Source organism: Bubalus kerabau, chromosome 17 (assembly GCF_029407905.1).
Source record: "Bubalus kerabau isolate K-KA32 ecotype Philippines breed swamp buffalo chromosome 17, PCC_UOA_SB_1v2, whole genome shotgun sequence".
NCBI lineage: Eukaryota > Metazoa > Chordata > Mammalia > Artiodactyla > Bovidae > Bubalus > Bubalus kerabau.
Window position 1 is genome coordinate 65223851 of NC_073640.1, and position 14223 is coordinate 65238073.

Consider the following 14223-nt stretch of genomic DNA (forward strand, 5'->3'; position numbering starts at 1 on the left):
AGTCGCTGATTCATGTTGAGAATTCATCATGCTCCATAGAAAGCGAGGATGCAGACAAGGGAGAAAAGGCTCTGGGACACAAGGAAGTAGTCTAAAGGCCAGGTCTTGACTATTATAAGATGAAATGGGAAAAAAATAAGATAACAAATGCCTGGGAAGAAAAATTAGGACCAGAGAGCTAAAGGCTTGCAGATTGTTGTTGGGGCATTTCAGGAGGAAAAGCAGACACAGCCCTAGACCCAGGACAGGATATTTACCTGAGAAGCTGCCATTTCCTCCTCTTCTTCCTCCTGCTCTGAATTCTCTGGGTATGTTATGCTGCAAACACACTTCTGAATTTTGAGAAAATACTTTTGATGGCATCAACACAGCCCTTTAACCTGTAACCACCGCTCCTACAGACAGAAGGACCTTGAAAAGCTGAGAAGACCGACCTCTTCTGTCCTGTATCAGGAGAGATTCAGGAGCAATCAATTCCTATGTGGAGACCAGCCTGTGAAGTAATTTCTTGATTGTTCTCTCCTCATAGAGAGCTCCTAACACTCTGCTCCCACAGACAATGTGAGTTGACTGAATTCCCTGATCCAAATGGAGCTAGAGCATCCTTGCTCCCTTTCCTCAGACTGACGCCAGGGCTCAGGTCTCACAAATGGACCAGGAGCCACGTCCTTAACCCGGGCCTCCCTTTACAATCCCCTGGAGCACTTCCAACACACCATAGTGATGCTCCCAAAGGACCAACATAGAAGTCTGTTGGGAGGGCATCATTGAGGTCATTTCCTGACACTGGGTCACGTTTTCCTGATGTGAAACCACATGGCTAAATATTCTTTCTGAACCACTTCAATGAATGCAAATCCCTGGTGGTCAGGTTCCCACTCCAAGAAGTTATCAATCTGCAGGTCTATAGTGGGGCCGTGAAAGGAGTCATCAGCAAATCCCATTTTTTCTGATGTTTCTTCCCCCAAACCAACGTTCAGGAGTCCTGAGCTCAAAGCCTCACACTCACCACACCTAAGACCTCTCTGTAGGGGAGGATTTAGGGCAGGAATTTCTGAGAGGTTAAAGCTAGAATCAGGCAGAGAAAACAGGAGAACTTGCAGTTCAGCTTTCCAGTTACCCTGAGTGAAGTGTCTTAGGCTCCCTAGGCTGAGTGTGAATTAATCCATTCAAACCAAGACAAGGATTCTGGTAAGCACTGTGACAGTGTTGAAAGGTTGCCGCTGCGGCTACTGCTCCTAAGTCGCTTCAGTCTTGTCCGACTCTGTGTGACCACCAGGCTCCCTGGGATTCTCCAGGCAAGAACACTGGAGTGGGTTGCCATTTCCCTCTACAAGGCATGAAAGGTTGCTGCTCAACCACAAAATATGCCTGGATTCTTGGCCTCCTGAGGAAAAGAATTCAAACTGGGGCCAGAGATGAAGCTTGATCGCACAGAGCTTTTGTGTAATAAAGTTTTATTAAAGTATAAAAGAGATAGAGAAAGCTTCTGACATAGACATCAGAAGGGGACAGAAAGAGTGCCCCCTCACTAGTGTTAGCAAAGGAGCTATATACTTTTAATTAGTTATTCCAGTGAATCAAAAGCATGTCTGGAGGTTGTAAAGACCTCACTAGAACCACTTCCATAATTTACATTTTTAGACAACAGGATTAGCCAGGTTTTTTTTTTCGAGAGACTATCTTCAAACAGGATAATTTGTTACATAATCCTAAGAAATGTAGAGGGGGAAAAAAAAAGTTCTTCCTACTTGAGAATTCCAGACCCCTCTCTCCTTGAGGATCGCAGGACTTATCAATCAACCTGCCTAGAAATTGACTCTCTCAGTGTGATTGAATGGGGGCCTGTGAATAGACCCTGGGGTTCAGCAAGACTGCTGGTCTCAAGGAAGGTGGTCATCTAGTGCAGATGCTCACAGGACTGGCTGGTGTGAGTTCAGGGAACTGCAGGCTGCCTGCTCCCAGACAGACGCTGAGGCAGCAACAGCACGGAGCAGTTCACGGAAACTGTCTACAATACTTTCTATCATCTTTCTTATTAGAACCATCCCAGTGTCCAAGTAGTTACAAAATGGGAGAGGAGATACAACATAGAAATGATGGAATGTATCTGAAGTTATGAGAAATTTAAAGCTAGTGTGTAAACTAACTTCCACATATGCCATCTCTCTGTGCTACCAAATAGTTCATTGTGGTCTCTTCACTACAACCTTAAATAAGGTGGGCGAGGTTACTGTTGGTGGTGGGTTAACACTTCATTCATTACAATCAACTGAAACACTAAAAGCCATTCACTTTCATTAATAACCATGTATTAATTTCACACATAGTTGAAATAAAACCTTTTACAAGCCACAGTATGATCCATGATTAAATACAGATAAAAAGTACGGAGAAATATATTCATTTTTTGATAAAATGATGTGAGATTTGTGATTTTTATGGCTTACCAAAGCCTAGGAAGCACTTCACAAGCATGGTATACACTAATTCCATGCCTTTTCCAGGAAGGGTTTCTTACGTTTCTAGGTTATCACTGTCTTTATTTCAACATTGTCAAGTAATAATCATGACTTGTGTTGATATTATAAAGATACATCAGTATTGCAGTGAACTGTCATTGTGTTCTTCTTACAAATCAAGGATATTACTATTTACACCTAACAACCAACTTCTGTCTTACTTTAATACATGGAAAGATTAAATGACCACTTATATCATGGCTACCTGCAGATATTTCACATCAATGACAAATACCTCCATTTAGATGTTCATTGTCCATTTTATATTATGGTATCCTTCATCTTCTAATGGAGAATAGACAGAAATGGTTGCAACACATATAAAAAGGCTAATCTTTAGTAAACCATCAAAAACCTATGTTTGCAAAAACACTAGAAACAAAGCATAGTATGGATTATTTGAGTGCTGAATTACATTGACTTCAAATAATCTCAAATCACGTCATTATTAACAAGCATACATACATTACTAAGAATTGTAACTTTCTAAGCATCAACCTTCATCTCACGATTCATGCTAATATATCCATTTTCTATGTGTTTTAACTATGGAGTCCTCCCTACAGTCATTGTACTTCAGAGAAACTTCTGAAAACAAAATTGATGAAATGGTTTCTAGTATGCAACCTCTGATATTTACTTCAATTTAACTTTTGATTAAATACCTTTCTACATATTTGTTACATCATTTCCATTGGTTTCTTATATAAACTCTTGTGTTTTCTAATGCATGTTTAGGACAATCCTCTTCCATCACTTGTTCCATTACTAGGGTTTCTCTTCAGTGTGTGTTCTCAGATGTTTAGTGAGATTACTACTATGACTAAAGGCTTTGCCACAATCTGTACATTTATAAGGTCTCTCTCCAGTATGAATTCGCTGATGTTGAGTAAGATGTGAGCACTGAATAAAGGCTTTGCTACATTCTTTACATTTATAAGGTCTCTCCCCAGAATGAATTCGCTGATGTCGAGTAAGAACTGAGCAATGATGAAAGGCTTTGTTACAGTCTTTACATTTATAAGGCTTCTCTCCGGTATGAATTCGCTGATGTCGAGTAAGATTTGAGCACTGAATAAAGGCTTTGTTACATTCTTTACATTTATAAGGTCTCTCCCCAGAATGAATTCGCTGATGTCCAGTAAGAAGTGAAAGACGATGAAAGGCTTTGTTACATTCTTTACATTTATAAGGCTTCTCTCCAGTATGAATTCGCTGATGATAGGTTAGCTGTGAGTAACAGATAAAGGCTTTGCTACATTCTGTACATTTATAAGGTCTCTCTCCAGTATGAATTTGCTGATGATAGGTGAGATGTGAGTAACAGATAAAGGCTTTGCCACATTCTGTACATTTATAAGGTTTCTCTCCAGTATGAATTCGCAGATGTTGAGTAAGATGTGAGTTGTAAGTAAAGGCTTTGCCACATTCTGTACATTTATAAGGTCTCTCTCCAGTGTGAATTCTCTCATGCTTAGTAAGAAGTGAGCGAAGGTTAAACACTTTGCTACATTCTGTACATTTGAAAGGTTTCCTTCCTGTATGAATTTTGTTATGTCTACTTAGATGGCATGACTTACTAAACACCTTCCCACATATCTTACACTTGTTTTCTTTCTGTGGATTCTGAACAGTGTGCTGTTGAATAAGTTCTGAAGACTGATTAGAAACCTTACCATATTCAGTACAAATCCCTTCTTCAGTACAAGTATTCTTATCTACAGAAAAACCTGACATTTGGTCAAAGGTATTTCTACATTTATTACTTTCAGAATCCTTGTCTGAAGATTCGGATCCCTGATGTTTCATGAGGTTTGAGTCTCCTTCAACCGTATACCCAGTTTCATTGCCTGAATACCTTCTCACTCCACCATAAATACTCTTGTAATTATTGGAGCTGGAGCTCTTACTTAAGGTATGACTCATTTTATTAAACATGGAAAGTTGTTGAGTATTAACCATATCACAATATGTATTGAACAATAATGGTTGGATTGTGTCTGTTCCATTATCATCAACCTGATACATCTTGGAATGCAGAGAAAATATCTGTTGGGGGAAGAAAAATGACACCCTGCTCACGGATCCCTCAAATTGATTAGATTGTGAGTTTGCCCTCTCATTGTTAAATTGTAGGTGTTCAGACATGCTTGAATGCGTATTTAGTCGAAGCCTACATTCAGAATTGCCTGAATCACTATTTGCACTAGGGACTAGATTACCTTCCAGATTTTTCACGTTTCCTTTCAGAGAACATGTATGTTTCAAAAAAGGATAGAAATCTTTTCTTAAACACTTACACTTCTCGGTAGATGTTGAAGACTGAAGTTGCTGTTTTTCCCAAGTTGACTCACGTTGCTCATTTCTTTTTCCAGTAATGTTAGCATTATGTGTAACTGTCTCCATTTCTTTATGTCCATATAAACATCCTCTCTGTCTTTCATTTACCCTTGTATATTCCCTGTCTTTCATTAAATTTAAGTTTCTGAGGTGAAATGTTTGATATATTCCTAGGTTTGCTTTTGGGCATACATCTTCTAACGCTGCATTCTTTGGCATCAAATCCTGGGTGTCTTGTAGAGACATAGCTGAAAGATACCAAATAACAAGTAATTTTCCCTGCTATTCTCAGTGAATATCTTTAAAAGATTTAGAGAAAATTGATGACCATTAGCTAGTTTAAAAATAAAACAGAGACGGAAGGATCAAGATGACAGAGGCTTAGGCAGATGTGGACTCATTTCTCTCTACACAAATGAATGAGAAATGGAACAATTCTCACAGAGCCCAGATGAACATTAGTAGAGGCCCTTGGAAATTTGAAAGGACAAGAAAGACTCCTGCTGAGCCAGGTAGGACAAAAGAAAGAAGGAAGAGGAAGAGGAGAGGAAGTGGATTCAGGCCTGAAACCCTGCAGGGAGATGAAATTGAGGAGAGGTCTCCATATCGGGGGAAGCCCCTCAGTGGGGTGAAGTCAGTTTGGACAGGAGAAGAGTCTCATTCTCTGTGAGGAGAGAACATGGCAACCAGGGTGTGGCAGCAGGACAGAGTGAGAGCTGAACACAGGGTACTGATGCCAGCCCTGCCCACCCAGCCATACAGGCATGTGCACCAATGAAGAAAAAAGAGCTGCGTTCTGAAATGTGGGGTTTGTAGAGCAGACCCAGGCAGCGGACTATAATTGGCAATGAGGAAACATCCTGAAGGGATGGGAGTAAGGGAGGAGCTTTGCAAACAGGATGTTTGTGGTGGAAGCCTGAATCATTAGAGAGCAGAGTGCCATTGGTAAGTGATATCCAAAGAAGAAGCCCACTGCATCCCTTGTCCCTTGTGCTGGCCCCTGCTCGACAGGGACTATGAAGAACTACACCCACATAGGTCTTTTGAGCCCTAAGTTATGGCCTCCCCCATTGGCCTCATCCACAATCAGAAGACTCCTGTACTCTGGGGGTAGCCTTAGGAGCAGACACCTGTGAGTTGGCCATAGGCACAGATGGAGCTGAAAGCATAGGTGAGCCCCAGGGATAAAGAAGAAAAGCTGTAACCTCTCCTTGAAGCAACACAAGCCATGGTCTTACACCCATGACCGGCTTTGTAACCTCAGCCCCTACAGAGCGTCTGAACCAACAACCAGGGCTCTCCCAGTCATGGCAGGAATAGCTTTAGCAGCTATAGACTTTGTGGGCTCCTACAGAAGGGAGCTGGGCCAGGACAGAGCATGAGCTGCCCCATAGAACCACAGCGGGTCCAGCTCCACGGTGAATGTAATCCTAGGACCTGACTTCACTGAATCTATGATGGTGACCTTGTGAAAACAACAGCTGAGAGACACCAGGGCCACAGTTCATCATGCCCATGGTTAAGGTGGACAAGAGCAGTACCAACACTACATAACATAAAAGCTTGAAGAACGCATGAGAGGGGGCACCAGAACACACCCTGAAGTGAACATTCCTAGAGGAGTAATACTAAGTGACTTCTCTCCCAGTGGGTGTGCTCCAATCCCACCTGCCTGGCTCCACAGATCAGAATCACAGCTAAGACTCAGATCTGGGGGCTCTATTCCACCACGCAGGGAGCAGGCACCACCAGAGAGAGGGCACTAACAACCACAGAACAAGGGGGAAACAGCCCTGAATATCCAGGGCAGGCTCTGGTCACAGTTAACAGCAATCAGAGCACAGATCAAGAGAGGATAAGGGCACAAACCTCTGGACCAATCTCACCCACCAAGGTGCAGATACCAGAAGGAAGACTAACTATGTTCCTGCACCCTTCAAAACATAGACCACAAACAGAACGCTGGACAAAATGAGATGGCAAACAAATAGGTTATGGGGAAGAAACAAGATAAAAACCTCCAAGGGCCACTGAATTAAGAGTTGATAGGCAATCTAATGATTACTTCTTGCTTTTAGTCATCTTAAGTGGAGACACCAAGCACTTTCACAAATCCTAGGTGCCTAGTAATTCTTAAATCCACTTCTTGCCACACGTTTCTGAAAATGTTCTATTAGATCTTTCAATCTAAAAGTCATAGATGATAGTGACAGAGAACTTAGCAGAAACTGAGGAGACATAAGGCACTGTCTGAGGAAGCTGAATACAAATTAGAGAAACTTAATAAAATATTAGTTTTAAGAAATCAAATACAAAGAGAGACTTTCAAACTATGATTGAAAGAGGGAACTCTACTCATTGCTCTGTGGAGACCTAAATGGGAAGGAAATCAATAGGACGGTAAAGACTAGAGATCTCTTTAAGAAAATTAGAGGTACTGAGAATATTTCATGCAAAGACGGGAACAATAAAGGACAGAAACGGGATGGACCTAAAAGAAGCAGAAGATATTAAGAGAAGTTGGCAAGAATATATGGAAGAACTATACAAAAAAGATTTTAATGACCGACATAACCACGATGGTGTGATCACTCACCTAGTAACAGACATCCTGGCATCCAAAGTAAAGTCGGTGTTAGAAGGCAGTACAACCAACAAACTAGTGCAGGTGTTGGAACTCCAGCTGAGCTATTTCAAGTCCTAAAAGATAATGCTAAAGTTCTGCACTCGATAAGCCAGCAAATTTGGAAAACTCAGCAGTGGCCACAGGATGCGAAAAGGTCAGTTTTCCTTCCAATCACAAAGGAAGGCAATGCCTAAGAACTCTGAAACTACTACACAATTTCCCTCGTTTCAAACAATACCAAAGGCCCAAAATTCTCCAAGCCAGGCTTTAACAGTACATGAACCGAGAGCTTCCAGATTTTCAAGCTGGATTTAGAAATGGCAGAGGAACCAGAGGTTAAATTACCAACATCCCTTGGATCACAGAATAATCAAGAGAGTTCTGGGAAAACAACTACATCTGCTTTATTGACTACACCACAGACTTTGGTTGTGTGGATCACAAGAAACTGTGGAAAATTCTTAAAGAGATGGGAACACCAGATTACCTTACCTGCCTCCTGAGAAATCTGTATGCATGTCAAGAAGCAACAGTGAGAACTAGACATGTGACAATGGACTGATTCCAAATGGGGAAAGGAGTACGTCAAAGCTATATATTGTCACACTGCTTATTTAATTTATATGCACAGTACATCATGTGACATACCGGGCTGGATAAAGCACAAATTGGAATCAAGATTTCACGGAGAAATATCCATAATCTCAGATACACAGATGATACCACCCTTATAGCACAAAGTGAATGAAAGGTTGTTGCTGAATCATGCAAATACGCTGGGATTCTTGTTCCGGAGGAGAAGAATTGAATTCGGGGCCAGAGACGATGCTTGTTTGCTCAGAGCTTTTTGTAATAAAGTTTTATTAAAGTATAAAGGAGATAGGGAAAGCTTCTAGAAAAGAAGGGGGTAGACATCAGAAGTGTGTAGAAAGAGTACTCCCTTGCTAGTCTTAGCAATGGAGTTGTATACTCTCCAATGAATCCAAAGAATGTCTGGAGGTTGTAAAGATCTCACCAGACATATTCCCATAATTTACATTTTAAGATAACAGGATTAGATAAAAGGTTTAGTCCAGAGACTGACTTAGGCAGGATACATTATTGTTATCAGTTGAGTTCAGCTCAGTCGCTAAATCGTGTCAGACTCTTTGCGACCCCATGAATCGCAGCACACCAGGCCTCCCTGTCCATCACCAACTCCCAGAGTTCACTCAGACTCACGTCCATCGAGTCAGTGATGGCATCCAGCCATCTCATCCTCTGTCGTCCCCTTCTCCTCCTGCCCCCAATCCCTCCCAGCAGCAGAGTCTTTTCCAATGAGTCAACTCTTCGCATGAGGTGGCCAAAGTACTGGAGTTTCTGCTTTAGCATCATTCCTTCCAAAGAAATCCCAGGGCTGATCTCCTTCAGAATGGACTGGTTGGATCTCCTGGCAGTCCAAGGGATTCTCAAGAGTCTTCTCCAACACCACAGTTCAAAAGCATCAATTCGTCAGCGCTCAGCCTTCTTCACAGTCCAACTCTCACATCCATACATGACCACAGGAAAAACAATAGACTTGACTTGACAAACCTTTGTCGGCAAAGTAATGTCTCTGCTTTTGAATATGCTATCTAGGTTGGTCATAACTTTCCTTCCAAGGAGTAAGCATCTTTTAATTTCATGGCTGCAGTCACCATCTGCACTGATTTTGGAGCCCAAAAAAATAAAGTCTGACACTGTTTCCACTGTTTCCCCATTTATTTCCCATGAAGTGATGGGACCGGATGCCATGATCTTCGTTTTTGGAATGTTGAGCTTTAAGCCTCTCTCCTTGGGGACCCCTAGACTTCTTATCAACCTGCCTAGGAAATGACTCTGTCACAAAGAGGAACTGCAGAGTCTCTTGATGAAACTGAAAGAACAGGGTGAAAAAGCTGGCTTCAAACTCAACCTTTAAAAAATGAAGATCATGGCTCCAGTCAGATCACTTCATGACAAACAGCGGAAGAAACAGTGGAAACAGTGAGCGACTTTAATTTTTTGGGTTCCAAAATCACTGCAGATGGTGACTACAGCCATGAAAGTAAAAGACGCTTGCTCCTTGGAAGAAAAGCTATGACCAACCTAGGCAGCATATTAAAAAGCAGAAACATTACTTTGCTGGCAAAGGTCCATCTAGTCAAAGGTATGGTTTTTCCAGTAGTCATGTATGGATGTGAGAGTTGGACCATTAAAACAGCTGAGTGCGAAAGAATTGATGTTTTTGAACTGTGGTGGTGGAGAAGATTCTTGAGAGTCCCTTGGACTGCAAGATCACACCACTCCATCCTAAAGGAAATCAGTCCTCAATATTCATTGGAAGGACACGCTGAAGCTGAAGATCCGATATTTTGGCCACCTGATGCGAAGAACAGACTCACTTAAAAAGACCCTGATCCTGGGAAAGATTGAAGATGAGAGTAGAAGGGGACAACAGAGGATGAGATGGTTGCATGGCATCACTGACTCGATGGACATGAGTTTGAGCAAGCTCTGGGAATTGGTGATGGGACAAGGGAGTCTGGCTTGCTGGAGACCATGGATCACAGAGTCAGACTCAACTGAGCGACTGAACTGAACTGACTAATATGTATAATTGATTCTCTTTGCTGTATAGTAGAACAGCTATATTCCAATTAGAAATTTTAAGAAAGATTTTTTTATATAGTCTAAAAATTGTCATAGTTTGAATCAACCATTAATAATATAGTGGAAAATGTGGTAAGATTTCATGTCAATTTATTTTAAAATTCTCTGAAGTAATAGAACATAATAAAGTATTTTAGCATGTTAGAATTGGGGCAAATACACTAAAGATATTTAATGTGAGATCATATAAGGAAAAGTGAAACTTTGAAGTCAACCTGAGTTGTGTATTCTTTCATTTTCATGAGGTTTTGCTTTCTGCAGTGAAAAATTACTTGAATTTGAAATTTATTCAGAAGGTCCTATGTGTTGCTCCCAGTGGACAGGAAATTATAAATCAGAGAACAAAAACCCGTCCCCAGTATTCCTAGAAGTTTTTCAGTTTGTCTACCACTCCACTCACACATTTCTGTCTAGAGGTAGAAGGAAACTTGAAAAGGACTGTCATACAGTTACTCAGAAATGGGCAGAGTTTTCCTAGGGTCCCCAAGAAATCGAAAAGCAACGGATGAATGCAGTTTGTCACAAGCCAAGAGGAGACTTTTAGTTCACACTGTGATGGAGACAAATAATCACTGGTGACAAATTCATGAATGATTTAAGAGACAGAATGGGGCAGGTGATACATTCCTATGACAGTAGCAGACACAAACCCAGGTTCCTGAAAACCATTTCCACTGAAGCAAATCTTCCAAAACCATGTGATGAAGGATGAGTTCCTCACTGTTCCTTGGACCTCTCATCTGAGTCATCATCTCCATCCATTCATACCTACCTGGGTAAATGGCTGTTGTCTCCATTCTCCTTATATTCCTGGAATCCTTCAATTGCTCCAGAAAGGTGACCAGGTCCAGGTTAGAGACAAGACCTGTTGATCAGAGAAAGGAATATTTGTGTTGTTACAGATTCATCAGTATCGAATCCAATATTATTCAGGTGAGACGAGAACGCATTTTGTTCTAGAAAACGATCTCCTTAAATACTTTATTCCAAGCTGCTATACAATACTAACAAACACCTAACAATCAGATCCTGAGATTCTGGTCAAGTAGTACTAAGGCAAAAGTAAGTAGTGTCAATGTGAAATTAAGAGAGAGTGCAACTATTTAATACCACAGAACTTACACAATTACCACGAACCTAGAAGGAAGGAGGCAGAGTACATTAAGCAAGAAAAACGTCACCAGCATAACGAATCAGGAAGGCTTTCTTTCTAAACTAACAAATACCCATTTTCCCCTAAAATCAGAGATCTGAAACTACTGTGGGAAGCAGAAAATTTCAGAAGACATTCTTGGCATGACAGACAAAAACCCAGTGGGTAAATAAGGGATTCTGGAAGGCAGTTATCCTCACCCAAGGAGGCCAGGTTCCCGTAGTTCTGTAACATCACGTCCCTGTACAATTCCCGCTGACCGAGGTCCAGGCATTCCCACTCCTCTTGAGTGAAGTCTATGGCCACATCCTGGAACGTCAGCCGTCCCTGAAATACAAAGTATAAATGCCATGTGGCTGTGGGAAGACTTACTAATATGACCCAAGATGAAAAGAGCAAGTTCAGAGACCTGGTCATGATTTAGTAGCTTGGCTGTTATTACAAAATATATTTTTTACACAGTAATCCTTTCTATGCAATTTCTAATGTGAAGAAAAGAGGATGAGTTATGACCCAGAAGCCATTAGAGAAACTATTCTCATCTGAAAGAGCAATTACAAAATAATCAGGGCAACATTAGCATATTTATTCTTTAGTGTTCTACTCGTGTGACATGGGATAAATTGTTTGTCAAAGAAACAGGATTTTTTTTTTTTTTTTTTTTTTTTTTTTTTTTAAGCATATTCTGAGCCAAGAGTTCTGAAGTGGGGCCAAAGCCACATTTCTAGCAAGGATATTTGAGTTAGTAATGTTGAAAATTCTGCTCAATGAATGACGATTTTGAACAGCAATGAAATAAAATAGTAAGATAAGAATTCATACTTAAGTTGGAACTTGAACTGTTTTAGAGATTTAACAGGTCTAATGGGATAATAACCTTTCTTGTGATCTGGGTTCATATTGGAAAATAATTTCCAGACGTGAGACAAACTGAGAGGGAAGTAAAGTTTATTAGAATGGGGGATGCTGTTAGAAGAGCAGGCCAACTCAAGGGAGAACAGATGTTGAACAGGGGTCCTTAGTCCACTCATAGCCAGGGTACAAGGAGGGGGATAGGGGTCTTGCGGATGATTGCTGAATGGATGAGGCACATATACTGGGTGGGGGAAGAGTAAGAAAAACACTTTCTCCTTATGGGGTAGGAGAGGAAACCATTTATACTGCTCAGGAGGACCTGAAATCAATACATACAACATGGGGGTGGGAAAAATGGTAAGGGGTCTTGTTTTTCCATTCCTGCATTCCAAGACCCTCCTTGGTTTTATCTACTCTTTTGTCCCTGGGTCACCACATACCTCCCTCTCTTTATTTTTAGGGCCAATTCTTTGGCCCTTGTTGATACCCTGCTCATGTCTAACTATTTACCCATTTCCCTTCTCACACATTCAGGAATCCAGTTTCAAGGAAAAAGGGGCGATGACTGCTCTGGCTTCTTCAGGCTGAGCAGAGGGGCCATGGGGCTCTGGGTTCCCTTTGTCTACTCTGTCAGGGAGCATTTATGGAGAGAGATGAGAGTCCATGGAATGATAAGGTGACTTGTTTCAGCATTGTCTAGGTGTTAGGGAATATTTTTGCACGACCACTTGGAAATTTGTGGTATTTTAGAAGAAACAATCCTTATAAGAAAGTTAAAGTTACATGGCCTAAAGATTAAGAGAAGTAGAAAAGCTGTTCAGAACAAAAAAAAAAAAAAAGAAAAGCTGCTCAGGGGTTAGTTAGGAGAACCAGGACCGGACACTGGTTTGTGACATTAGTGTTTCTCTAGGTACGAGAAGAAGCCAGAATCTGGGCTCATAAAATCTTTACCTGAAAACATCTGACTATCAGAAGGCCAGTTCTGGGTTTTTCCCAGGGCACAGATTGCCTTATTTCTGATCTCTACTCTAGGCCAGGCCTTGTGAGTAGCAAAATCTCTGGACCATACCTGTCTTACTAGCCTCTTGGTCCAGGAAAATATTCCCTTTTCTTCCTTCTTCCCATATCTAGATTTACATTATTACAATCATTGATAGCATTTGGAACTGCATATCAGCATTTTATCACAGGCTCAGTCACACATTGAGTAACATAAGAATCTTCTGAAACAAGCGACATAGAAAATAATATAGCTATAGCTAGCAGTTATTAGTCAGGATGTAAGTAAGAATGAAAAGTCAAAAACTTTCATTAGGTAGAGCCCAGTATTCCCCAAGTCATCTGACTTCACTTGTTAAATGACTATAACCTGGTGGTAATCTCCTGGTTGTATATCATGGAGCATCTAATCTTTATCTGAAGATTGCTTACTGAGATTAGCTTTAGAAACAAACTTAGAATATCCTTTTTAATAACTTAATTAAATCTTTTAGAAATATAACATAAGAAGGAACTATCTCAGAAGTGAGTCTTAGTGAACACTAGACTTTAATTAACAAAACTAACTTAGTTTAACAATAAAAAAAGTTAATATTCAGTTAAACATAAGTTTTTCACTATGAGGGCATTAAACCTGTAGCCAGGGAAAGCTTTAACCCATCAAATAAAAATGAGGTTTTTCAGGGAGCTGGGAAAAGCCAGGCAGCCATGTTGGATTTTCCATAGCCCTGACTCTTTGATTTACAGCTATTGTTCACCCATTTTTAATTCCCTGATTGAGAAGCAGACCATGGCCATATTTTAAGAACATCAGGATGGCAAAAGTTTAACCATGAGAGGTTATTTTTGTAGAAGAAGAATGAGCTTTGTCCATAGGTATCATAATCTTAAGTAATGCTTAGATTTTAAAAATGAATATAAATCACTTAAAGACAAAGAAACTCATAATCTTTTACTGAAAGCTTGCCAGCTCTTATTCAAAGGGAGCCAGCACGGGAGTTCCCACCCATGACAAAGGTCATGCGGAGAGGCCTTATACGCAAAGTGAGGACTCCCGC

General features: G+C 40.8%; 1 protein-coding gene across 7 annotated transcripts in view; it reads right to left on the bottom strand.

Moving 5' to 3' along the window:
* The window catches only part of LOC129632196 (zinc finger protein 724-like), a 49029-nt gene that overhangs the window by 21893 nt on the left and 12913 nt on the right, over window positions 1-14223 (bottom strand). For 5 of the 7 annotated variants that reach the window (XM_055553644.1, XM_055553645.1, XM_055553646.1 and 2 more), the window contains 3 exons: window positions 11512-11638; window positions 10931-11023; window positions 1443-5110 (listed from right to left, as the gene is read on the bottom strand). In XM_055553644.1, coding sequence (XP_055409619.1) covers window positions 3291-5110; window positions 10931-11023; window positions 11512-11638 — 2040 coding nt within the window. In that variant the 3' untranslated portion in view covers window positions 1443-3290. Of the gene's footprint in view, window positions 1-1442; window positions 5111-7212; window positions 11024-11511; window positions 11639-14223 lie in introns of those variants that run through there. The other 2 variants (XM_055553649.1, XM_055553650.1) reach the window with 2 other exon arrangements.